We start from the raw sequence: 25,927 nt of genomic DNA, 5'->3' as shown, positions 1-25,927 counted from the left end.
AGAGCAACCAAAAGAATAGTGACTTGTCTAATTTTAGGATGTGGTCACTCAAATCACTGAGAACTCATGGCTTTCAGTAATCTAGTGGTTTTGTATTTATAACATTAATAGGTTGTTTTCACTTCTAAGCTATAGTTTAACCTTCCTTTGACAACTATGTTACATTTAAAACAATTTAAATAGTTTTAATTTCTGATGAAATTGAGGGTTTGAAGCCTCTGAACATCTAAGAAAAGGTTTAGACACTAATTAAATCAACATATAACCAGCCATAAAAATATACAGTAGTGTCTTCTTTAAAAATAAAACCAGTCATTCCTGTCTAGTATGTTTAGAATGCAAATGTCTCCAAAGTCAGTCAGCTTAAGTCATGACAGTTCATGTTTAAAGTGAACAGGAACTTGGGAATTTCACGTTAATGAAAACTTTCAAGACAGAATTATGCAGCTCCATTAACTTTTATCAGTATCTAGTATTCATTCCCATGTTAACTTTTAGTGACTAGATTTAGAGAAAATATCACACGTCAAAGTGTGTACAAAATTAAAAACTGGACAGTTAAAAAAACATGGTTCAACATAAGATACTTATGAACAGATACTTATTCAGACAGTTTTTGCCATAATTTGCAAGGCACCCAGAAGCGTGGAGTATGGGGTTCTACATAAGTAGAAGCTACTTGTTATTCAGGGAAGGAGGTGGTGCAAAAAAAGACAGCTATTTTCTTTCTAAACACTCATCGGTGTAGAGGTAAACAAATGAAAAAGAATACAGTGTAAGCACATTAGAGCAGAGCAACAGTCTCCAAGTCATAAAAGGGGGAGAAAAAACAATTTCTGTGCTCTAACATTTTAACCGGGGGACTGGGAGTTTAAAGTAAAATTTATTCTCTGGCTTTTATACTAGATTCATTACCTCTACATTTTATCTGTTACGTCTTGACTCCCACTTCACCATGCTAGGAAGAGGAAAACATGTGCCCCCAAGATTCCTATGCCAATAAAACTTCTCTTGGAAGCAGCATAGCTCACCAAATGAAGGAGAGTATTAGAAAAATGCTAAGTGACAATAGTAGAACTGAACTATCTAAACCACCGAGTGATAACTACTGATGTATACTAATACAAGAAGCATGAAAAATATTGCAAACTCTAGGCAAATATTAAAGTGTTGCAAAAATTTCATATCTCATTAAAAATTGGAAATGAAAAAGAGAATGTATTGTGAAGGAGGGGCCCCAAGCAGGAAGCCCAGCTTGAAAGGAAAACACAGGTCAAAAGGAGGTGGTGGTGGGGAGTGCAGTTCTTCTGATCATCCCTCTACCAGGAGATGCTTCTAACAGCTTTGGTACTATCTCCAAGAGGCAATTTAGGCATCCCTTAGGGAAAGTGATTTAGGCAACAAGAAATGTGATTTGAGATAGAATGCTGAAATTTCTAACTTTAAAAAGATGCACTAGTGAGAGAAAACAGCCATGAAATTCCCAGATCCTATTTCCCAAACTTCCTGTAGAAAAATATCAACCATTCTCAGACACAGAAGCCAGCACATTTGAACTGACAAATGTAACAAAACAAAGTTTTCAGACGGCCCTCACTATCTCTCAAGCCCTCCTTCCCCCACTTCCCTGCTGTTCTTTCCTGGCACACAAAATATAGGCCAATGAGCAGTGGGTGAGGAGAATGTGAGAGAAAATTTGAGAAGTAAAAAGGGAATCCACTTAATAAGGACATGAATGAGTCTAAAGAGTCTAATAAGGGTAGGCAAACAACAATCAGAACTGAACGGCAAGGGCTTTCCATGGCAGCAGCGAGCGCTCAGTGTTTGCAGGGGTTTAGGCAGAGGCCAGGCTACCTACCACTTGTCAGAGAGGCTGCACAGGGGACGGCTGCTTTGGGTGACCTCTAATGTCTCTTCCGACTCTGAAATGTTAGGATTCTTATTTCACAAAAGAGAACGCAACGGTCGTAAAAGCCCACCGACTTAGAACCCTTTCAAATAGGCGGCGGCTTCCCAATCACCACTCCCACCTCTCCCATCCCACACGTGCCCACCCCGCCCCCTTTCAATTTTTCCACCTCCACGTGCGAAACGCCTCGTGGCACCTGCCCCACAGCCGAGAGGCGCCTTCCCCTGCAAAGCACCAAAACTCTGCCCCCTTGGGAGAAGTGAAGACTCCACTCCCCGATTCTTGGGCGGCCAAAAAGGGAAGTCTCAAATCCAGCCTTTCTCCCCAAGCCAGAGCTGAAGGGGGACGGGGGACCGGAACGAAGAGAACTTTCTTCTAAAATTTTTCTTCCAAAAAGTAAAGAGGATAGAGAGAACCCTGATGAGTCCGGGGATGGGGGGAGGGGAACCCCCGAATCGTTTAACGGCCGGTAGGGGGAGGGGGGCTCCGGAGGTGGAGGGGGCGTGGGATGGAGAAGCAGGCCTGGGAGCGGGGTCAGGGAGCTGCAGGGGTTCCTGGGGTCGGGGGGCTGCCGGCGTCCCCCCAACCTGGCACACAAAGCAGATGCCGCGCTCGGCTCTCACCAGATCCTTTGTGTTTTCCATCAGGGCCTCATGGGTAGGGGCTGTCCGTGCTCCCCGGGCCCGCGGCGCCCCCTCCCGAGCTGGGGGCAGGCGCCTCTCCCCGGGACTACGGCGACTACAGGGGGGCCCCGACTGGGCCCAGACCGGTGGCGGCGGCGGCAGCCCCCGGATTTCCCCCCTTTAACTCGGGTGGCCCCAGGATATCAACAACATTAGCATAGCCCTCCCTCCCCAGCGCGCCTGCGCCGTGACCCGCGCCCCGATTGGCCCACTTCCCTACATACCCTCCGTCTGTCTTCCAGCGTGGGACCCTCTGCAGGCTCCGTACTCCAAGGGCCGTACCAAGACGAAGGGGTGGAAAAGGCGATTGGGCTCGTGTAAGTCGAGTGGTTAAAGTTAGGAAGAAGAGTAGCAGTTTTAGCCTGTCATCTCAGTTTATACCCTGGCTTTCTTGCGCTCCTTTCAATCAATTGCAGCTGCGAAGTTGTGTTGGAAAAAAATTTCCACTCCAGTCACGCCGCTTCCCCCTCCACCCGGAAGATTGGTTCTCTCGGAGGAACTCCCACACGGGGAGGGGCTCGTGAGGGGATGGGCGTTACACAAGGGGGCCAGTGCTGGTCACGTGCTCACAGGGCGGTGCAGCCTCTTTCCGGCCCCCTGTGGCCTCAGCCGCTACGGAAAGCAAGGGCCTCGGCGCACGCGCAGTGAGGATCCACGTGAGCACCTGCGTTCCTTCTCAAACCGAACCATGCCGCCGGAACGGAGGAGCCGAACGAGACCGGACCGGAGAGCCGGAGCGAGACCAGACCGGAAGACCCGAATGAGGCCGGACGATAGAGCCGCGGGGCCGGACGGGCCGCTCCAAAAGGCTGCTCCTTCATTTCAGCGGAAATCGCCGGCCCGGCCGCGCGCGGCGGCCGCCGTAGTCGCGGCCGAGGAGGAGAGACGGCTCCGGCAGCGGAACCGCCAGACGCTGGAGGAGGACAAGCCGGCCGTGGAGCGGTGCTTGGAGGAGCTGGTCTTCGGCGACGTCGAGGACGACGAGGACGCGCTGCTGCGGCGTCTGCGGGGCCCGCGGGTAAGGGAGGCCGCGACGTGCGGGCTGGGCGCTCGGTGGGCGGTGTGCCTCCGAGGGCGGAGCCTGGGCGACCTGTGGCGCAGGGGAGCGTTCAGGTGGGAGGGAACCGGGAATGCGGGCGCCGCGGGGTGCCAGACTGAAAGTCCCGGGAGGGCGGAGACCGCGCCTTTCTCCGCCCCCGAGGGAGCCGCTGAGCCTGGTATGCAGCAGGAGCTCAACACATATTTGTTTAGCCAACTAATCGTGAGCATCTTTCGATTAGTGGCAGTGGCTCAGTTCCACTGTTTTCTCCCCAGACTCAGTGTTTCTTCTCTCTTGGTCATTCAATCGCCTGCCTCAATACTTTGCTGTGATTCAGGGGTTCCACTTCGTTTGTGAAATCAGAATTTGTGGGCACAGGCCTGGGAGTCTGTTTTAACAACCACATCGAGTGGTTGATAAGCCAACTTTTGAGAGTGACCGTGTATTCGTCTATTAAAGTAATATTTGTGAGCCAGTTTGGCGCCAGATACTTCTCCTGGCAGTGCAAACCCTGCATGATTAATTGATTATAATTTTTTTGCATGCTTTTTTTTTTTTAATCCTATACCTGTCTTTTCTTCCAATATAGGGAGTCCCAGGCAGTTTCTAGGCACTAGAGGAGAAACAGCAGTGGACGAAAACTAACAAAAATCCCTGCCTTCTTGGAGCTTGGATACTTAGTGGCAGAGGCAGAAGATAAAATTCAAGTTATGTCAGTGAAGTGCTGAAGGAAAAAAAAAATAAAGGCGTTCAAAAAAGGGAGATAAGCGTGTGTCGAGGGGGCCTGTGAAATTTTACATAGGGTAGTCAAGCAAAGCCTTACTGAGAATTACTCAGTTTGATAAGCGAATGCAGACCTAGCAAGTATCAGTTGATTGCCAGAACCTCATTTGGGTGCTTATGGGAGAGGTTGCAGAATCTAGTTGGGAGATAGAGAAATGCTACTGGAAAAATGCTGAACTGTGTGACAGTTTCCAATTCGGGAAAAGAAACAGTTTAAGTGTGGTGGGGTTTGTTGGGCTTTGAAGGATCATAGGCCAATAATCGTGCAAGTAGAAATCATTTGGACATTTCTATCATGTGGTTTTGGGAAAGCTCTCAAGCTCACTTCAGGTGAAATTCTGTGGTCTAGATTTAGATTTGTTTGGGTAGTATAAAGTTTCTTGAGGAGGTGAGGGGTCAAGAACAGTTAAGAAAAGTGGAGAAGTATGTTTATGAATATGAAATATGACTTAATTATGACATTCAGTCATGTTATTTTATCTTTGGTGTCTGCCTTTGGTCCTGTGATTTCTGTAGTTCTGTGATTTTCCCTGCTCCTTTATTCATCTGTCAACTTACCTTTTTTACTTGTCTTACTTGGTTTTTTCCTTTCAGCAAGTTGACTCTTTGACTATTCCAATCTTACCTCATGTGTCCAACGGGGGGTGCCATTCTCTAATCTCCTCATTTTCTGTTCGATCTCCAGCATTTGCTGTGGTAGCATTCTGTCCCATAATTTGATAAGAGGGCCATAAAAACAAAGCATTCTACAAGCCACCATTCTGCAAAGTCTGCCACCATGGAGTATGAAAGACTCAGTGCTTGTGGGTATTTTGTCTTTTCTAGGTTCAAGTACAAGAAGACTCAGGTGACTCTGAAGTGGAGAATGAAGCAAAAGATAATTTTCCACCTCAGAAGAAGCCAGTTTGGTTGGATGAAGAAGATGAAGATGAGGAGATGTAGGTTGCCTAATTTTTCTTCTGGAGTCCCTCTGGATTCTTCAAAAGTTACTTTGCAGGTTTTCAGAAAGTTCTCTTTCTGAATATGTGAGTACGTGAAGACTTGAAAAATACTGGAAAGTATAGCAAAGATCATTCATAATCCCATCACCGAGGGAGAACCACTGTTAACATGTTGGCATACATCTCTCCCTCTTTCTTCTCTGCTGTATAGAAAAGCTAAAAGAGCACAGTGTTTGGGGTCAGACCTGAGTTTGCCTCCTAGTTTGGCCAGTTCCTAACTGACCATTGGCAAGTTTGGAACCTACCTTTTCTCATGTGTAAAATAGGGATAATAGTAACTATATCAGAAGGCTCTTGAGATTAAATAGTGTATGTAGAACTCTTAACACAATGCCTGAAATTGAGAAAAGACCAAAAAAAGTTAGCCATAATGTACAATATGTACCTTAAGATGAGAATGTATTGTATTGCAAGTATTTTCCCCAATTAAAAAAAAAAAACCTTTATAAACATTTTAAAATGGATGTATTATAGTCCATTATATGATTTAACCATAATTTACGTAGCTATCGTTGGATAAATATTTTTCCTTTTAATAGATTGATGTTGAGATGAGCATCTTTATGCATAAATCTTTTTCTACTTAAAATTATTTAAGAAAGATTCTTTGAGGTAGATGAACTTAGTCAAAGAGCAGACATTTTTAAGGTTCTTGATAAATACTGCCAGGCTGACCCTGAGGTTCTGCTAATTTACCTTTCCATTGAAAAGTGTCCGTTTCACTCCATTTTAAAAGCAATGATTTCTCTGGACTTCCCTGGCGGTCCAAGTGGTTAAGACTTTGCCTTCCAGTGCAGGGGGTGCGGGTTCGATCCCTGGTGGGGGAGCTGAGATCCCACATGCCTTGCGGCCAAAAACCCACAACATAAAACAGAAGCAATATTGTAACAAATTCAATAAAAACTTTGAAAATGGTCCACATCAAAAAAATCTTAAAAAAAAATAAAAGCAATGATTTCTCTTTTTTCAGACATTGTCAGTTTAGGGTGACAGTTTAGGGTAGGAAACATCTAACTTGTGTTGAGAAAACTATTAGTTGTTGGTTTTTCTTAAAAGTAGTCTCCATTATGTCTTTGCGTATTTGTCTACTGGAGACTTTCATTTTGTTTTTTTATTTTTAAAATAAAAATTGTACATAAGGTGTACAACATGATAATTTGCTATATGTATACACGGTGAAGTTATTACTATAGTTACGTGAACTAATTAGCATTTCCATTTCTTCAGATGGTTACCATTTTTATTTGTGGTGAGAGCCCCTGAAATCTACTCCCTTAGCTAAGTTCCAGTGTACAATATTGTCATTAACTGCAGTCATGCTACGTAACTGCAGCTTTGTACCCTTTAACCAACATCTCCCTATTTCCTCTACCTTCTCACCCCTGGTAACCGTCATTCTGCTCTTCGCTTCTACGTATTCTACTCTTTTCAGATTCCACATGTAAGTGAGATTATGCAGTACTTCTCTTTGATGTCTGTTTTATTTCACTTAGCTTGACGTCCTCCAGGGTCATCCATGTTGTTGCAAATGGCAGATGAGACTGTTTATTAATGATTTTAGTATATCAGCTCCTTGCATATTGAGAATTTCAAACCTTTATATGTCAAATTTATTGCACATTAGCTTTTTGTTTGCCTTTAAGTTTGTTTTAATGTTGTCTGATGCACAGAATATTTTAATGTTGATGTAGTGAAGTCTATGACACTTTTCCTTTTTTTTTTTTTGCTGTTGTTTTTAGTAAAAAGTTCTTCAGAGAGAAATATTTGCCTGTATTTTTCCTTCACAGTATTTTAAGGTTTGGGTTTTGTTTTTTTTTGTTTTTTGTTTTTTTGTATTTTACTCTGATTTACCTGGTATTTATTTTGGTGAATGGCATAAGCTGTGTCTAGATAAGTAATTGTGAATTTGAAATAGGTCTTCAAAGGGTAAACTAGATGATCCGAAATATTGGAGATTCCTTTTTGTTTCGGGAAGAATGGAGAATGTGCATTGGAGACGTTCCACATCTTATAAATCTTGACCTGTGTTGTTTGCTCAAAATACTAAAGGCAGCAACTATTTATGTTGATTCTTTAAGTTATTGAAAGCATGCTGTTTTCTGTTTTTTTTATAGGGTTGACATGATGAACAATCGTTTTCGGAAAGATATGATGAAAAATGCCAGTGAAAATAAACTTTCAAAAGATGAGCTTCAAAAGAGACTTAAGGAAGAGTAAGTGTCCTTTTTTATAGGTTTGCCAAGATGTATTTATAACCAGTATTTTGATTTGCTCAGTCTTTGGCTTCTTGGGTAGTCAGATTTCCATTTTGAATTGGAAGAGCATTGTTCTTGGAAGACATGATTAAGTTTTAGTATGGGGGCCTGAGAAGGAATCAAGTGCAAAAAACTTTGGAAAAAACCTGTAATCCCACCATTTAAATATAATCAATGATATTTTTTTTTAACATCTTTATTGCAGTGTAAATGCTTTACAGTGGTGTGTTAGTTTCTGCTGTATAACAAATCAGCTATTCATATATCCCCACATCTCCTCCCTCTTGCATCTCCTTCCCACCCTCCCTATCCCACCCCTCTAGGTGGACACAAAGCACCGAGCTGATCTCCCTGTGCTATATGGCTGCTTCCCACTAACTGTCTGTTTTACATTTGGTAGTGTATATATGTCCATGCCACTCTCTCACTTTGTCTAAGCTTACCCTTCCCCCTGCCCATGTCCTCAAGTCCATTCTCTGTCTGCGTCTTTATTCCTGTCTTGCCTCTATGTACTTCAGAACCTTTTTTCTTTTTTTAGATTCCATATATATGTGTTAGCATAATGTATTTGTTTTTCTCTTTCTGACTTACTTTACTCTGTATGACAGTCTCTAGGTCCATCCACATCTCTGCAAATGGCACAATTTTGTTCCTTTTTATGTGTATTAGCTATTTTAAAGTCCTTGTGTGCTAATTCTGTCAGGTCGGTCATTTCTGTTTCTGTTGACTGCTTTTTCTTCTGGTTATGGTTCATGTTTTTCTGCTTCTCTGTATATCTAGTAATTTTGATTGGATTCTGGGCAGTGTGAATGTTGTTCAGTGTCTGGATTTTGTTTTTTGCTTTTAATGTGTATTGAACTTTGCCTTGGCAGGCAGTTAATTGACTTGGAAATCACTTTGATCCTTTCAGGATTTGTTTTTAGCTTTCTTCTACAGTAGCATTTATTCTAGGCTGGTTTAGCCCCATTATTAAGTTATGACCTTCCTGGGATCTCTCCTGAATGCCCTGAGTGTTCAGTAAGGACCCTTCCTCTGACTGGTTGAACTCAAATATCTGAGTTTTGGTTCTGTGCAACTTACAGACCCCTAGTAGTTCTTTGCTTGACCTCATGGAGTTTCATCCTATGAGTGTGCAGTTTAGTATTCAGAAGAAGTGTCTGTGGACCCCTGTGCAGATTTCTGGAGCTCTTTCTCTTTTTCTTCTACAGTTGACTGCCCCTCAAATTCGTGTTGTTTCAGCCTCTTTCAAGTCTGATCTTTTTCTCCTTGTTTCTGTGTCAGGGTCTTATAAAAATGCCTTGAGGGGAAAATCCCAGTAATGGCATTGCTCACCTTGTTATTTTTCTTCTCTTAGAGATCATAGTCCTATGTTGCCTGTTGTCCAATTTCTGAAAATAGTTTCACATATTTTGTCCAGTTTTCTAGTTACTTATGGCTAGTGGGCTTAGTTTGGTGGACTTGTCTGTGATTCTGCATTAAACAGAAAGATTCTTTTCAGGCTTCCAAATACCAGCCCTTCAGAATATAACTGTCATGCTTCTCCTGAAGCTTACTTTTTCCAGGATGAAATGCTCCCATTTTATGCAAAGGATATATGATGAAGTTTTGTTTATTTTACCAATCTGGTTGTTTTCTTTCAGACATGTTCTAGTATTCTTTTGTGTAGTCTGTGTACTATAGCATTGATTTATAACCACAAAGAGATTTCTATTTCTTTACTTAGTCACCAAATCTGGTGTGTTGATATGTGCAAATAAGACAACTATGTAACTAGATGTAAATAAATAACAACAAATATGTATCCAGGTGGTTATTACCAATTTAGGACTATCCTGTGTGAGTGGCCCTTCTTTTCTGAAAGATGATAACTTCTTTGGAAGAGATTCTATTCATGCTCTGACCTATATTCTTGAGATGTATTAAACTCTATATAAATACAGTGGTCACTACAATATTTTATTTTTACATTTTTGCTTAGATTTCAGCATGCCATGGGGGGAGTACCTGCCTGGGCAGAAACCAATAAGCGGAAAACATCTTCAGATGGTGAGTGTTGACACCTCTGTTTAAGTTGGTAAATAGATTCCTATTCCTGTTCTGTTATTGTTTGAGGTTTCTCACGAGGCTTGTTAAAACCTGGTGTTTGAAATATGTCTTTTTTTTTTGTTTTATGTCTGGTTTTGAAGTCTATCATTTCTCTGAAGGAAGCTCTTCTACAATAGTGTAAGAGGTACTTAGTAGCATATTCTTTACTTGTAGAGACAATAATGGATGGATTTTATGATGTTTTTCCTCAACAGAACTGTGTTACATTATGGCATAGATTAAGTAAAAAATAAGTAGTAGTGTTATTTCTTGATTCAGAGCCCCTTCCAAAGACATGAGCAGCTGATCTAGCTATCCACTAGGAAATGGAATGTCTTTCTAAGGAGCACATGTCAGGTTAGGCCCAGATGATTATTCACTTTCTAAAAACCTATTTTTCAACTGCAGATTTTAAGTTTGACTTGTACCAAAACTGTTTTCTGCTGTTTAGATCTTTGAGTTTAGATATTATTTATATGGATGGTTTGGCCAAGATCTGATTTGAGTTCTTGGAGTTATAAATTTTAGCCTTGGAATTGACTTCTGAAATCCTTGAGGAACTCCAGAGTATATCCTCCCATTGTAATACAGGAGCTCCTTTCTTAGCATCTTTGGTATCTGATGAACCTCTGTTTGATTATCATCATCACCTCTCCCTCCCATCTCCCCACCCATGTCAGTCTTCATGGTATTCACGTATAGAGAGCCCTTCCAAGGAGCCAGTTTTATATAATTCTGTTAGAAAACTCAATCTGTTATTAAGTAGAAACTTACTTTCTGGTTTCCAACCAGATACTTTTAGAGGTTGAAGGACTCTTAGTGATGTAGCCCGACTTTATCTCCTGCAAGAAACTTCTCTATAACATCTGTTAGATGATAATTTAGCCTCTGCTTAAATATTTCAAATAATGTTGTGCTCTTTATTAGACTATTTCTTCCTCTTTTCTTCTTCTCTTTAAAAACTAATTGTAATTTTTTTACTATTGAAATTTAGCCTCCCTACACTGTAGTCCTACCTTTCGAAGAGATATAATCTTATCTCTCTTTCATATAAAAGTCTTGTTATTTGAGAAATGTCTTTCCGGGTTTTTTTAAATATGTTAATCATCTTGTCCTGTCACTGTTTTTTTTTTTTTTTTTTTGGCCCTGGATGAAATATAATTTTATTATCCATTTTAGAATATTGGATTCATAGAACTACAGCAGTTTAGATATAGATTAGGTTTATGCTGACATTGAAGCAGGAAATCTCCCAGATCCCAGTGGCTTAATCCAGTAGAATTGTTTTTTTTCCTATGAGTACAATTGAGGTGGTGAGAAGGTGATGCTCTACTTAAGGGACCCAAGTTTATAGACGTTCTGCCATCTTCAGGCTGGCTCTTCCAATGTTGCCTAGGATATTGACCACCAGTTGACTTATAGGAGAAGAGAGAGAACTCACCAAGGGAAGTTTTTATTGTCCTGTCCTGGAAGTGGTACGTGATACTTTCACCTACATTTTATTGGCCAGAACTCAGTGATGAGGCCACACTAACTGCATGCAATACGAGGAAATATAGTTTGTCTTTGTGCCCAGGAGAAAAAGGAAATGAATTAGGTCAACAGTTAGCCAGTCTGTTACTATCTGGGATATCCAAGTCTAATACCTTAATTGTACATATGACAGTAGTAAAGTTCAAAAAGATAGAAGTGACTTGTCCAAGGTATACTTATTGGCGGAGTGGTGACTACAACCCAGCTTCACGGTTATCTCCAACGTATTATTTGTTTTTATCTGTAAATACTAGATTATCTTTTTTTTTTTTCCTGAATTACCTTCCCCCCCCGCACTGGCCCACTGGCATGCAGGTTCCCTGACCAGGGATTGAACCTGTGCCCCCTACAGTGGAAGCACGGGGTCTTAACCACTGGACCACCAGGGAAGTCCCTAGATTGAGCATCTTTGAAAGAGAAGTACTCCTCCCTTTAAACACAGCTATAATGCTATTATCATACACCTTCAGAAATCAGTAGTAATTCCTTAATATTATGGAGTTTTATTGTTGCTGTTTTGTCAATTTATTTACCCCCACCCCCCACCCCCCAGCCCCCTGCTGCAGTATTCCAGTGTTTTTAGCTTGCTTTGTATTCTGGTTGGTCTTCATAGGTGCTGTTGAATCTGGCTACATGTCTTTTCTAAGTTTTGGAAATTCTTGCCTGTTATCTCTTCACACGTTGTTTTTGTTCCATTCTTTCTTTCCTTCTGGGATACCAATTACATGTATGTTAAAAAATTTTTTTAAAGCATTCTTTGTTCTTTTCTGATGAGATTAGGTGCATTCAGGGTGGTATGGCTGTAGACTGTGTTCTTTTCTGTATCTTCTGTCTTTCTGCTTTCTGTACTTTAGTCTGGATATTTTTTTCTGATCCTTTTTCCAGACCACTAATTCTCTCTTCAGGTAATTTTGATATCCTGTTAACACCATCCACTGGGGTGTTAGTTTTAATTACTGTTTTTCAGTTCTAGAATTTCCATTTCGTTCTTTTTTTTTAATAGTCTAGTTCTCTGGCTTAATTCTGAGTCTTGCCTTTCATTATCTCTAATATGTTAAACATAAATTTTTTATTTTATTTATTTTTTATTATTATTTTTCCTTCCAGTTTTTTTTTTTTTTTTTTTTTTTTTTTTGCGGTACGCGAGCCTCTCACTGTTGTGGCCTCTCCCGTTGCGGAGCACAGGCTTCGAATGCACAGGCTCAGCAGCCATGGCTCACGGGCCCAGCCGCTCCACGGCATGTGGGATCCTCCCAGACCGGGGCACGAACCCGTGACCCCCTGCATCGGCAGGTGGACTCTCAACCACTGTGCCGCCAGGGGAGCCCTCCTTCCAGTTTTACTGAGATATAATTGACATAGAGCACTGTATAAGTTTAAGGTGCACAGTATAATGATTTGACTTACATACATCATGAAATGATTACCTCAATAAGTTCAGTGAACTTCCATCATCTCCTGATAAAAATAGATAAAAATTAAAGAAGTAGAAAAGAAGTATTTTTTCTTGTGGTGAGAAGTCTTAGGATTTACTGTCAACACCTTTCATATATAACATACAGCAGAGTTATATTTATCACGTTGTACATTATATCCCTAGTACTTATTTCTTATAACTGGAAGTTGGTACCTTTTGACTGTCTTCATCCAATTCCCCTCACGTTACCCTCCATCTCTGTTAACCACAGACCTGATCTCTTTTTCTATGAGTTTTAAATGTAATATTTAAAAATTTTATGTCTGATAACTTCATTATCTAGATCTCCTGTGAGGATTGTTTGTTTTTCTTTAGGTTTTCAGTTAAGTTATCTTACCTTGTCATTTACCTGGTTATATGTCATTGAGTGGTGGGCACTGTATATGAGAAATAGTATTGATTAACTAGAGGTCTAGGACAATGGTATCTTTCTCCAGAGAATTTGTATGTTTGTTTTTGGGTAGGTGGTTGGGCAGTGGGCACTAGCAATCCTAGAACATCTTATTCTAGTGAGAGAGTGTGAGGATTCAATGCCGGGTTTCCGTTCTTGGGAGATTTTCTCGTAATTCTTTGATTTCACCTTTAATTTTATGTATAGCCTTTTGTGGCAACAATCCAGAGCCTGGTGGTTTACCAGACTCCTTAGGAACCTTAGAGGGCTTTTGGTACTAGTTTTTGCTCTCTTAACCCTACAAGTGTTTTAAACACTCTGCTTAGCTTCTCAGCTTTCTTTACTAGAATCGTCAGTCATCTCCAGGGGAAAAGCAGCCCTATTACCTCTCTTGGAAGTGTTGATACACAGTTTGCTGGCATTGTTGTTTCAGTCAGCTAAAAGTTCTAGTTCTTTTTCCTGTGAGTTGTTAAGCTGGATCTGCTGTTCATCCTGTTGCCCATCTTGCCACTGTTACGAGTTTGTCTTTTTAAATTAAATGCTGACTCCGTTTCATCTTCATTTCATGTTGTTTTAGTCACTGTAGTGAATGCGTGTCTTTTGTTCCAGAGTCAGGCGTTGATTTTAACCATATACATGGAGGTCTTGTCATCGTTTTCCTCTCCTTCAAATTTATTTTGCTGTTTTACTTTTACCAGTTGCAGCTTAAATAAAACGATTGAGGTTGGGAGACTGGGAGGGGAGTTGAAGTTTGAAATATAGATGTTTGGGATAGGTAATGGCCATCTCATTGATTCTGAAGATCAGCCTGTGGGTTTGTTTGATTTAGATGAAAGTGAAGAGGATGAAGATGATTTGTTGCAAAGGACTGGGAATTTCATATCCACATCAACCTCTCTTCCTAAAGGAATCTTAAAGGTGAGAATCAGTAAAATTGGGTCAATCCAACTAATTACCTCTGAAATCCAATATACTTCCCAGTTACAAATGTATGGATTCCTGTTATCTGTGGGATTAAATGTGCTTGCTATCATTTTGCCTTGGTAAATATTTGTGTTAGGTTTTTTACCTTTTGCAAAAACAAGATTAAATTATGTTCCCAGGAATTTTTTAGGAATGTTATTTGCTTCCTCCTTTTGCATTTCTTGTTCCTTCTGTTGGCACCAGCCTTGTTCATGCTGCTCTCATCTCTCGCCCAGTGCATAGCAACAGCTTTGTGGCTAGATTCTCCACTTCAACTTTCCTTCTTCCTAAACTGTTCTTCCTATAGTAGCCTGAGGGATCTGTTAAAAATCAAATATCATGTCCTGTCACTTTTCATTGCTCTTTGAAAACTTCTGAATTCCTTACCATAGTCTACACTGCCCTTCACAGGATCTGGCCTTTGCCGATGTCTTCAGCTTCATCTGATGCCTTTTCCTCTTATTCCTTACTCATGCCACACAGGCCTTCTTTCTGTTTCTGGCACATGCCAAGTTCTTTCTTGCCCCTGAACCCTTGCTCTTGCTCATCCCTCCATGTGTTCTTTAAGCACTGCCAGTGGCCAACTCATTCTTACTTTTTTTTTTTTTTTTTTTTCCCGGTACGCGGGTCTCTCACTGTTGTGGCCTCTCCCGTTGTGGAGCACCGGCTCCGGATGCGCAGGCTCAGCGGCCATGGCTCACAGGCCCAGCCGCTCCGCGGCATGTGGGATCTTCCCAGACCGGGGCACGAACCTACGTCCCCTGCATCGGCAGGCGGACTCTCAACCACTGCGCCACCAGCGAAGCCCTCATTCTTACTTTTCTGCTCACATGACGCCCTAGAAATGTCTTTCCTCACCATCTTACCTAAAGTGGCACCTTTCTGCTCACATGATGCCCTAGAAATGTCTTTCCTTGCCATCCTATCTGAAGTGGCTTACTCTAGTTACTGTCTAACTCATCACTGTGTCTCACTTGTTCATTGTGGTAACCAAGTGCCTACCCAGCACTTGCTTCAGTTAAATATATGCCAAATGAACAGTTCTCTCTTTGACATAATTTTCCCCATTATAAAAGGGTAGCATGCGAATTTAGATGGTGAGAGGGGACCTTATTATGGTAAATTATTAGAGTGGTTCTGTCACTCCCCACCCTGTGCAGATAATTCATTTAGCTCCTCATAGGGTGAATTCACCTCCATTGAAAATGTAGTCACCACAAAAATTTATCTTCAGGGGTTACAAAGAAAACATCATACGATACTGTGTTTTTTATGTAATTGCATTTTCAATGTAGTGGAAGCCCCCGAAAAATGGATTCTTGTATGGTAAAGCGCTGTACTAGAATACTAGTTGGTAGCAGAGCTGTGGTCTTCTGGTTACTCTTCCAGTGCACTTTCTTCTGCATTGTAAACTACTTTATAGTGTCTTCATGCTTTAAAGAAAATAATGTTAACCCATTCGAATTGATAAAATTCCAGCTTTATTTTTCTGTAGATGAAGCACTGCCAGCAGGCTAATGCTGAACGTCCTACTACTGCTCGGATCTCGTCTGTGCAGTTCCATCCTCGTGCACAGGTTGTGATGGTCGCTGGATTAGATAATGCTGTATCGCTATTTCAGGTATGCATTTTTTTTTTTTCTGCGGTACCTGGGCCTCTCACTGTTGTGGCCTCTCCCGTTGCGGAGCACAGGCTCCGGACGCGCAGGCTCAGCGGCCATGGCTCACGGTCCTAGCCACTCCATGGCATGTGGGATCTTCCCGGACCGGGGCACAAACCCACGTCCCCTGCATCGGCAGGTGGACTCTCAACCACTGCGCCACCAGGGAAACCCTCATTCTTACTTTTCTGCTCACATGACGCCCTAGAAATGTCTTTCCTCGCCATCTTACCTAAAGTGGCACCTTTCTACTCACTTGATGCCCTAGAAATGTCTTTCCAGGGAAAGACACTGTGCCACCAGGGAAGCCCCAGGTATGCATTTTTAAATGAAGACTTGTAGGGACTTCCCTGGTGGCACAGTGGTTAAGAATCCGCCTGCCAATGCAGGGGACACGGGTTTGATCCCTGGTCCCGGAAGATCCTACATGCCGCAGAGCAGCTAAGCCTGTGCACCACAACTACTGAGCCTGTGCTCTAGTGCCCATGAGCCACAACTACTGAGTCCACGTGCCACAACTACTGAAACCCATGTGCCTAGAGCCCTTGCTCCACAGCAAGAGAAGCCACCACAATGAGAAGCCCGTGCACTGCAATGAGGAGTAGCCCCCACTCACTGCAACTAGAGAAAGTCCGTGCACAGCGATGAAGGCCCACTGCAGCCAAAAATAAATAAATAAAATTTAAAAAAAAGACTTGTAGTGAAAAGTGTTTACAATCAGCTTACATGGTCTGTGGAAATAATCAAAAGGAATATTTGTACTTCCTTATAGGTTGATGGAAAAACAAATCCTAAGATTCAGAGCATCTATTTGGAAAAGTTTCCAATCTTTAAAGCTTGTTTTAGTGCTAATGGAGAAGAGGTTTTAGCCACGAGTACTCACAGCAAGGTTCTTTATGTCTATGATATGCTGGCTGGAAAGCTAATTCCTGTGCATCAAGTAAGAGGTAAGGTTTCTAATGAACATATAGCTGACACGCACCTCCCTCCCCCCCAGCCCATAGTTGAGTTTGTTTAACAGTATTACAACCACTTTTTTTCCTCCCCATAGAATTATTAAAAATAAGGATTTCTTTGGTTTTAGTATTTGGAAAATGTCGTGTTGTTGAGATAACCTGTTTGAAAAAAGTGAACTGACTTTTTACTGAGTACCTATGGGAAGAAAATCATAATTTGCAAATATATATTCCCCTAGACCAGAAAAGCAGTTGCAAATACTTGGCTGTAAAATTAGCAGTTGCTGTAGCAGAAAGAACATGAGCCTGGGAGCTAGAAGACCTGGGTTCTACTGCCTTGGACAAATTATTTCACTCCTCTGATCTGTAATTTGGGTGCCCTCCAGTTCTTCTGCTGTTTGTTATAATACAATTTTGGTTTACGTTTAAAGGAAATAAAGCACTGCTTTTGGAATTTGTAATGTATTTTGAAGAATGAACTACTTAAATAATACATCTTTTTTTATCAGATAAAAATTTATCTTTCCTCTGCCTTATCTCGTCTTCTGCATTCTCCTACTCCCATTACCTCAAAAATATAATGACACCTTCATGAATCCTTTGGGAACTAAAGTCCTTGTAATGAAGTTGGTTGGGTTAACATTATAAATCTTGGGAGGTGTTGTCATACGCTACAGCTTGCTGGCAGTCTCCCTGTTAAATTGCACATATGTGGGGCTGTAAAGGTTACAGGTTGCTCTGTACAGCCTTTTTTCTGCTAGTGGTTAAAAGTGAGTAAGGCCAACTTTAGAAACATTTATGAAGTTTATTTTCAGTGTTTCTGGTCTGGTCTTTCCTGTGTTCCTGACACTTTCAGTGATCCTTTCCAAGGGGTTTTTTCTTTTTTTTTTTTTCTCTCCCATTGCGGAGCACAGGCTCCGGACGCGCAGGCTCAGTGGCCATGGCTCACGGGCCCAGCCGCTCCACGGCATGTGGGATCTTCCCGGACCGGGGCACGAACCTGTGTCCCCTGCATCGGCAGGCGGACTCTCAGTCACTGCGCCACCAGGGAAGCCCTCCAAGGGCGGTTTTAATTTATCTATTTATGCTTTAAATCAGTGCTTCTTAAACATTAATGTGCATACGAATCACCTGGGGATCCTGTTAAAATGCAGACTCTGATTCTGTTGTTCTGAGGCGGGCCTGATTCTGCATTTCTAACAAGTTCTCAGATGCTGCTGATGCTACTGGTCCATGGACTTCCCTTTGAGTTGGAAAACCTTAAACTGTCTCCCCATATTGAAATAGAAAACAACATGTAGTAGTTATTATTCTTAAATGTCATTCCGCTAATCAAAAGGAATGTGCTCTGGTCCTTCCTTGCCTTGCATCCTCTTGGGAAAAGCAAACCAGGGGTGGCTGAGATCCAGTAGTTAGTGATGTGCACTGTGGATCTGCTGGTGTGCAGGGGTGTGCATCTGATCACCGGATTCTTCTAAGACATGGCATTTATCTTTGCCTTTTAATATTTTTCCTTCTCTTTCCTCAATAAGCATAACTTGGTAATAATGATAATTATAATAGTAAATCAAATGTATTTCTTCTTGTGGTGTTGTTATTGAATATAATTCTCAGTCTCTCGTGATTATAAAACAGTAATCATAACTCGAAATTAAGGACAGTAGAACAAGGGGGAAAATTGCTGACAAGTTAGGATGTGCAAGCCTTACATGTATGTGAGCTCTTGGTTCTTGCAAATGCAAGTCTGAAAAATGAAGAATTCAGAATTGATGCATTCTGAAGAATTCCACTTTGATGGTTCCTTCCACTAACCTGTCAGGGCTTTTAAAGTGGGGTCCGTGGACTCTCAAAATTCAGGGGTCTGTGAAGCTGGGTAGGAAAAACATTCCATCTTTATTTTCACTAATCTCTAAATGAAATTTAGCATTTCCTTCAGTTACGAAAGTTTTAAACAACCGTTATTTTGAGAAGGGTATCATACACTCACCAGACTGGCACACAGAAAGGTTAAGGACCACAGATTACTATTTCAAAGTTCAGAAGCAGTTTCTGTTGCATCATTTAGAAGGACAGTTCTTTTATCTATATCTGTCCATCTGTGCCGGGTCTTAGTTGTGGCATGTGGGATCTTTGTTGCCGCATGCAAGATCTTCATTGCGGCATGCGGGAATCTTTTAGTCGTGGCATGTGGACTCTTATTTGTGGCACGTGGAATCTAGTTCCCTGACCAGGGATCGAACCCGGGCTGCCTGCATTGGGAGCACCGAGTCTTAACCACTGGACCACCAGGGAAGTCCCTAGAAGAATAGTTCTTTTTTTTTTTAAGATTTATTTATTATTTATTTATTTTATTTTATTTTTGGCTGCATCGGGTCTTAGTTGCAGCACACGGGATCTTCGTTGAGGCATGTGGGATCTTCTCTTGCAGCATGCAGGCTTCTCTCTAGTCGTGGCATGTGGGGTTTCTCTCTCTAGTTGTGGTGCATGGGACATAGGCTCCAGAGCGCATGGGCTCTGTAGTTTGCAGCATACAGGCTCTCTAGTTGAGGTGCCTGAGCTCAGTAGTTGGGGTGCGTGGGCTTAGTTGCCCCGAGGCATGTGGAATCTTAGTTCCCTGATCAGGGATCTAACCCCTGTCCCCTGCAGTGCAAGGTGGATTCTCTACCACTGGACCACCAGGGAAGTCCCAGAAGGGCAGTTCTTAAGGGAGCTGTCTTGTTCTAGGAAAACACAAAGAATTTGACCATTTGGGAATTCAGTTAGTCAGGCAGCCATTTTGATTTATAGGCATATGGTCATTGCTGAGCCTTAGTTTTCTCTTTCTGTAAGCTCAAGGGTTCTAAAATATTAAAAGAATTTTTTAGAAGATTGTAACTAAGCACCAGTTCACTTCCCATCCTATGGAATTTGGTTCTATTCTAATTAAATTGGCCATTCTTTTCTTATCTATCAGTTGCTCAGCAGTTGACCTAAAAATCTCATTCCTGGGACTTCCTGGCGGTCCAGTGGTTAAGACTCCGTGCTTCCAATGCAGGGGGCGTGGTTTCGATCCCTGGTCTGGGAACTCAGATCCCACATGCTGTGTGGGGTGGCCAAAAAAAAAAAAAAAACTCATTCCCTAATCCATAGAAACATTTACACCTGACATCTTTAAAGCTCTGTATCTTCTTTCTCAAGGCCATGTTATAAATTTTGTCAGGCTTCAATTTTTTTTTTGTTAGTTTCTGCTTTATAACAAAGTGGATCAGTTATACATATACATATGTTCCCATATCTCTTACCTCTTGCGTCTCCCTCCCTCCCACCCTCCCTATCCCACCCCTCCAGGTGGTCACAAAGCACCGAGCCAATATCCCTGTGCCATGCGGCTGCTTCCCACTAGCTATCTACCTTACGTTTGTTAGTGTGTATATGTCCATGACTCACTCGCCCTGTCACAGCTCACCCTTTCCCCTTCCCATATCTTCAAGTCCGTTCTCCAGTAGGTCTGTGTCTTTATTTCTGTCTCACCCCTAGGTTCTTCATGACATTTTTTTTTCTTAAATTCCATATATATGTGTTAGCATACAGTATTTGTCTTTTTCTTTCTGACTTACTTCACTCTGTATGACAGACTCTAGGTCTATCCACCTCATTACAAATAGCTCAATTTCGTTTCTTTTTATGGCTGAGTAATATTCCATTGTATATATGTGCCACATCTTCTTTATCCATTCATCCGATGATGGGCACTTAGGTTGTTTCCATCTCCGGGCTATTGTAAATAGAACTGCAATGAACATTTTGGTACATGACTCTTTTTGAATTTTGGTTTTCTCAGGGTATATGCCCAGTAGTGGGATTGCTGGGTCATATGGTAGTTCTATTTGTAGTTTTTTAAGGACCCTCCATACTGTTCTCCATAGTGGCTGAACCAATTCACATTCCCACCAGGAGTGCAAGAGTGTTCCCTTTTCTCCACACCCTCTCCAGCATTTATTGTTTCTAGATTTTTTGGTGATGGCCATTCTGACTGGTGTGAGATGATATCTCATTGTAGTTTTGATTTGCATTTGTCTAATGATTAATGATGTTGAGCATTCTTTCATGTGTTTGTTGGCAGTCTGTATATCTTCTTTGGAGAAATGTCTATTTAGGTCTTCTGCCCATTTTTGGGTTGTTTGTTTTTTTGTTATTGAGCTGCATGAGCTGCTTGTAAATTCTGGAGATTAATCCTTTGTCAGTTGCTTCATTTGCAAATATTTTCTCCCATTCCGAGGGTTGTCTTTTGGTCTTGTTTATGGTTTCCTTTGCTGTGCAAAAGCTTTGAAGTTTCATTAGGTCCCATTTGTTTGTTTTTGTTTTTATTTCCATTACTCTAGGAGGTGGGTCAGAAAGGATCTTGCTGTGATTTATGTCATAGAGTGTTCTGCCTGTGTTTTCCTCTAAGAGTTTGATAGTTTCTGGCCTTACATTTAGGTCTTTAATCCATTTTGAGCTTATTTTTGTGTATGGTGTTAGGGAGTGATCTAATCTCATACTTTTACATGTACCTGTCCAGTTTTCCCAGCACGACTTATTGAAGAGGCTCTCCTTTCTCCACTGTACATTCCTGCCTCCTTTATCAAAGATAAGGTGACCATATGTGCGTGGGTTTATCTCTGGGCTTTCTATCTTGTTCCATTGATCTATCTTTCTGTTTTTGTGCCAGTACCATACTGTCTTGATTACTGTAGCTTTGTAGTATAGTCTGAAGTCAGGGAGCCTGATTCCTCCAGCTCCGTTTTTCAAGATTGCTTTGGCTATTTGGGGTCTTTTGTGTTTCCATACAAATTGTGAAATTTTTTGTTCTAGTTCTGTGAAAAATGCCAGTGGTAGTTTGCTAGGGATTGCATTGAATCTGTAGTTTGCTTTGGGTAGTAGAGTCATTTTCACAATGTTGATTCTCCCAATCCAAGAACATGGTATATCTCTCCATCTGTTTGTATCATCTTTAATTTCTTTCATCAGTGTCTTATAATTTTCTGCATACAGGTCTTTTGTCTCCTTAGGTATATTCCTAGATATTTTATTCTTTTTGTGGCAATGGTAAATGTGAGTGTTTTCTTAATTTCACTTCCAGATTTTTCATCATTAGTGTATAGGAATGCCAGAGATTTTTGTGCATTAATTTTGTATCCTGCTGCTTTACCAAATTCATTGATTAGCTCTAGTAGTTTTCTGGTAGCATCTTTAGGATTCTCTATGTATAGTATCGTGTCATCTGCAAAAAAGTAAAGTGACAACTTTACTTCTTCTTTATCAATTCTTGAATACACTACTGACACATGGTTTTGTTTTGTTTTTTCTTTTTGATCCACAAAGTTAAGAATTAGACTCCCATTCATCATGGGATGTTTAGTAGCTGGCTAGCAACTAGTTTCTGCATGTTACTGTGTTTTAGCTGTTTCTGTGGCAGTGTGTTTTCGCTCTGGTGATGAACGTTTTGACAAAGAAGTATAATTTATCCTTTTAGTTACTTACAGGTATTACTGTTTACATTTGGAAAATTAGTTGATAAGTTTACTGGTTGGAGAGCTGGCTCTCAGGCCTGTAATTAGAATGGTGAATGTTAACCAAGACAAAGAACAGAAGTTTGCTAAGCATTTTGTAGTGACCTTGTATTTCGGTCATACTCAATGATGCATGGGGTCAGACTTATTCAGAGTCTGAGCCCATGTTTTATTTAAGGCACTTAAAAAGTAAGGAACTCTCAATTGTCAGTGAAAGCTTTACTGTAAACCATTAATCCTTATTGATTCATCTCTTTTCTTAGGTTTGAAGGAGAAGATAGTGAGGAGCTTCGAAGTCTCCCCAGATGGGTCCTTTTTGCTTATAAATGGTGTTGCTGGATATTTTCACTTGCTGTCAATGAAGGTGAACCATTATTAGCTGTTGCTTGTTCTTCTAGGATAAGACATTAGTGTAGGGATGGTCTTGAACCATAACTCATGGTGTCCTTAAATCTGCATCTCAAGTAGAGGAGCGTATTGAGACTTCGGGAGAAGTTGTGGGCAGTTCGGGAAGAATTTTTTTTTTGAGGGTAGGGAAAAACAAAGTTGAGTAGGTGCTCAAAATAGAGAACTAGATTGCTTTTATTCTGCACGTTGTGATTCTTCTCTGCAGCGCCTAACAATTTGATAAATAATATTTATTGTTCTTCCAGACTAAAGAGCTACTTGGTAGTATGAAAATTAATGGAAGGATTGCAGCATCCACATTCTCTTCAGACAGTAAGAAAGTATATGCATCTTCAGGTAAGTTAAGTTAATGATAAGATGATCCGAAGCTTCTTTGAAGCTTTGGGTGTGTTTAAATACCAACTTTAACCAAAACTGTGTTTGATTTTAGACTTTTTTGTGTTAGTAAGAAAATCATTTTTATTTTTACAATTCATTTTTCATTGCTGTTTGCCTTCTCATTTACTAACTAGTAATGGTGAAGGGTTAACCACTTAACATGCACTGTTTGGGGAAAAGATGGGAAGAAAATGCATTTTATTTAATTAATTAGTTAATTTTTGACTATGTTGGGTCTTCGTTGCCGCGCGGGCTTTCTCTAGTTGTGGCGAGCGGGGGCTGCTCTTCATTGTGGTGCGTGGGCTTCTCACTGCAGTGGCTTCTCTTGTTGCAGAGCACGGGCTCTAGGTGTGTGGGCTTCAGTAGTTGTGGCATGCGAACTCAGTAGTTGTGGCTCGCGGGCCCTAGAGCACAGGCTCAGTAGTTTTTGGTGCACGGGCTTAGTTGCTCCGTGGCATGTGGGATCCTCCCGGACCAGGGATCAAACCCGTGCCTCCTGCGTTGGCAGGCAGATTCTTAACCACTGCACCATCAGGGAAGTCCCCAGAAAATGCATTTTAAAAGATGATTTATTCTGAGACTTTCTTACTTTCTTTTTGAAAGTTACTTAGAATCATCACTTCTATTAGCCTCTTTTGACTTGGATAATGTTTGGAATTTTATTCATTATTGACTGAAAACAATTCTGATCTCATTCTGACATTTCTTTAGTACTACCAACCAACCCTTTATCATTCCTGACAGTCTCTAATCTTGTGCTTTTCTGCTGGCCTTTCTGACTGTCCTGTGACTCTTACGCCTTTTCCTAAAGGATCTTGGGGACCATCACAAGCTCAGCGTAGTTCATGCTGTTTGGTAGTGGGAGGAATTAGAGTGGTTCTGCCAGTGAGTATTATTCTTCAATCTATTCATAACTTTTTTTAAAAAAAGGATTAAGTTTAGCATTAACTTTAATTTTTGTTTTGGTTTTGGCCCAGAATCAAACTTTCACAAGGTTGAGTTACTTACATTTGTATGTTTTTAATCCAATAATATGAGAATGTCAGCAGCATATATAGTCTCTATGAATTAATATGCTAGGTTTTATGAGGGGTAAGGAATAAACATTGGTTCAGAGAAATAATGCTCCTAATGAAATGGCCCTTGGATCCTGGGAGAGTCAGAGTTGGGGAGAAGAGTTGAAGGGTCAGCACAGATACTGAGATTTGGTTATATGAATTGGATATAGATGTTAAATATTTACAAATTAGGTTAGTACCATGGAGGTCTAATTTACCATAAGAAAGGTCCTAAAATCAGAGAAGGAGTAATCAAAAGTTGAGCCTTGGTAAGTTAGGGGTTACCTATATTTTGATTGGTGTTCTCCCCCCTCCCCTTCCTCCTTTCCTTCTGTAAGGAGTGATTTATGTGATTGGTGGCATATTGTTCATATTTATTGTTTTATATATATAAAGAATATTTTGATAGAAGGAGTGTTGAAGAAAGAATTTACCTTTTATCTTTTTAGCTGAACCAGTTTTTTCTTTTTGTTTTCTCTTGGATTAATTATTGCTTCTTAAGTCAACATCAACTTATGACCATCTAATACACTTGCTTTCTAGATGGTCTTCCTGCCCTTCATCCCTTCTGTTCCCATTTTAGTCTGTTGCTAGCTAGGCTGATCTTTAAACCCCTTCCTTTATCGTACCATTACCCTACAGACAGACATAAAGTTTTTAAAATTTGAGCCTATTAAATTTTTTCTAAATACATATTTTACTTCTACCTAACCTAAACCCTTATGCCAGCCTGGGAAATTTTGTTTCTTAATGAAGCAGTTGAAACAGTGAGATTCATTGAATTCTCATTGGAAGGATAATAGTATAGAAGGGTGAACGTTAGAGCAATATCCACATAAAAGAAAGATGAAATACATGAGTGAGGAGCCATCTTTGAGATGGGTATAGGGTCATTATACACATCTATAATGGGTGTGAGGAAGGGGGTGATCATCAATATTGAGTGTATAGGAGAGAGAAAAAAGGAGGACTGATTTTGGCAATTAGATGGCCATTTCTATCATGAAAATATTTGTGTTCTCATCAGGTTTAATATCCTTTATCTTTCACACATTCTCCCTTCTCTAAACTGTTTGTGCTTATTACAGTAAATTATCCATACCTCCTTAATTAAATTATAAATTCCTTTTGGTCTGGAGCAGTTCATTCTTCATTTCCTCCTCTGTCGTCAACTTCATCCTCAGTTTGGTATCTAAATCACCTAGCCTTACATGTTAGGTACTCTGATACCTCTTGATAGATGTTGGAAAACCTTTGCTGGTGGGTTTTTTGTTTTTTCAAATTTTGCGCCAATAATTTATCTGAGTGAAATGTAGAAACTTTTTCTGAAAGTTCAACTCAAGCCAAGAGTTTGTGATTTTCACTCTAAACCTAAAGATATTGTTTATTAATGACTAATGAGGATGTAGTTTTCTATATATGAAAATGTACACAAGAAACATTTTTAGGCCAGTTTTCTAGACCTAGGACAATTATAGTATATAGTAGGTCTTTATTTGTAGTATCTTGTACTATTAAAGAGGGACTAAGAATAGTCAGTTCACTTGCCTTTCAAGTTTAAAACAAAATTAACCAAACCCATTTTTTGGCTGTTTCATTCAGGGGATGGAGACGTTTATGTTTGGGATGTGAACTCTAGGAAGTGCCTTAACAGATTTGTTGATGAAGGCAGTTTATATGGATTAAGCATTGCCACGTCTAGGAATGGACAGTATGTGGCTTGTGGGTAAGTAAACTGAGGTTCTGGTAACATTTAATCACCTTTTGCTAATGAGAAAATATTAAAGAATTGAGGGGCTTCCCTGGTGGCGCAGTGG

At 40.8% G+C, this 25,927-nt stretch overlaps 2 protein-coding genes across 11 annotated transcripts in view; one reads left to right on the top strand and one right to left on the bottom strand.

Annotated features, from left to right (window-relative positions):
* The window catches only part of MBTD1 (mbt domain containing 1), a 68,353-nt gene extending 64,747 nt beyond the window's left edge, over positions 1 to 3,606 (bottom strand). For all 7 annotated transcript variants that reach the window (XM_060134685.1, XM_060134686.1, XM_060134681.1 and 4 more), the window contains exon 1: positions 2,817 to 3,606. The gene's annotated coding sequence lies outside the window, so the exon portion shown is untranslated. The remainder of the gene's footprint in view (positions 1 to 2,816) is intronic.
* UTP18 (UTP18 small subunit processome component) overlaps positions 3,221 to 25,927 on the top strand; it is a 37,764-nt gene continuing 15,057 nt past the window's right edge. For 2 of the 4 annotated variants that reach the window (XM_060134691.1, XM_060134690.1), the window contains exons 1-10: positions 3,221 to 3,610; positions 5,240 to 5,352; positions 7,530 to 7,628; positions 9,649 to 9,716; positions 13,986 to 14,074; positions 15,615 to 15,740; positions 16,552 to 16,726; positions 22,530 to 22,630; positions 22,920 to 23,010; positions 25,713 to 25,836. In XM_060134691.1, coding sequence (XP_059990674.1) covers positions 3,281 to 3,610; positions 5,240 to 5,352; positions 7,530 to 7,628; positions 9,649 to 9,716; positions 13,986 to 14,074; positions 15,615 to 15,740; positions 16,552 to 16,726; positions 22,530 to 22,630; positions 22,920 to 23,010; positions 25,713 to 25,836 — 1,316 coding nt within the window. In that variant the 5' untranslated portion in view covers positions 3,221 to 3,280. The remainder of the gene's footprint in view (positions 3,611 to 5,239; positions 5,353 to 7,529; positions 7,629 to 9,648; positions 9,717 to 13,985; positions 14,075 to 15,614; positions 15,741 to 16,551; positions 16,727 to 22,529; positions 22,631 to 22,919; positions 23,011 to 25,712; positions 25,837 to 25,927) is intronic. The other 2 variants (XM_060134689.1, XM_060134688.1) reach the window with 2 other exon arrangements.

This window comes from Lagenorhynchus albirostris, chromosome 20 (genome assembly GCF_949774975.1).
Source record: "Lagenorhynchus albirostris chromosome 20, mLagAlb1.1, whole genome shotgun sequence".
Taxonomy (NCBI): Eukaryota; Metazoa; Chordata; class Mammalia; order Artiodactyla; family Delphinidae; genus Lagenorhynchus; species Lagenorhynchus albirostris.
This window is presented reverse-complemented; position numbering and strand designations above follow the sequence as displayed.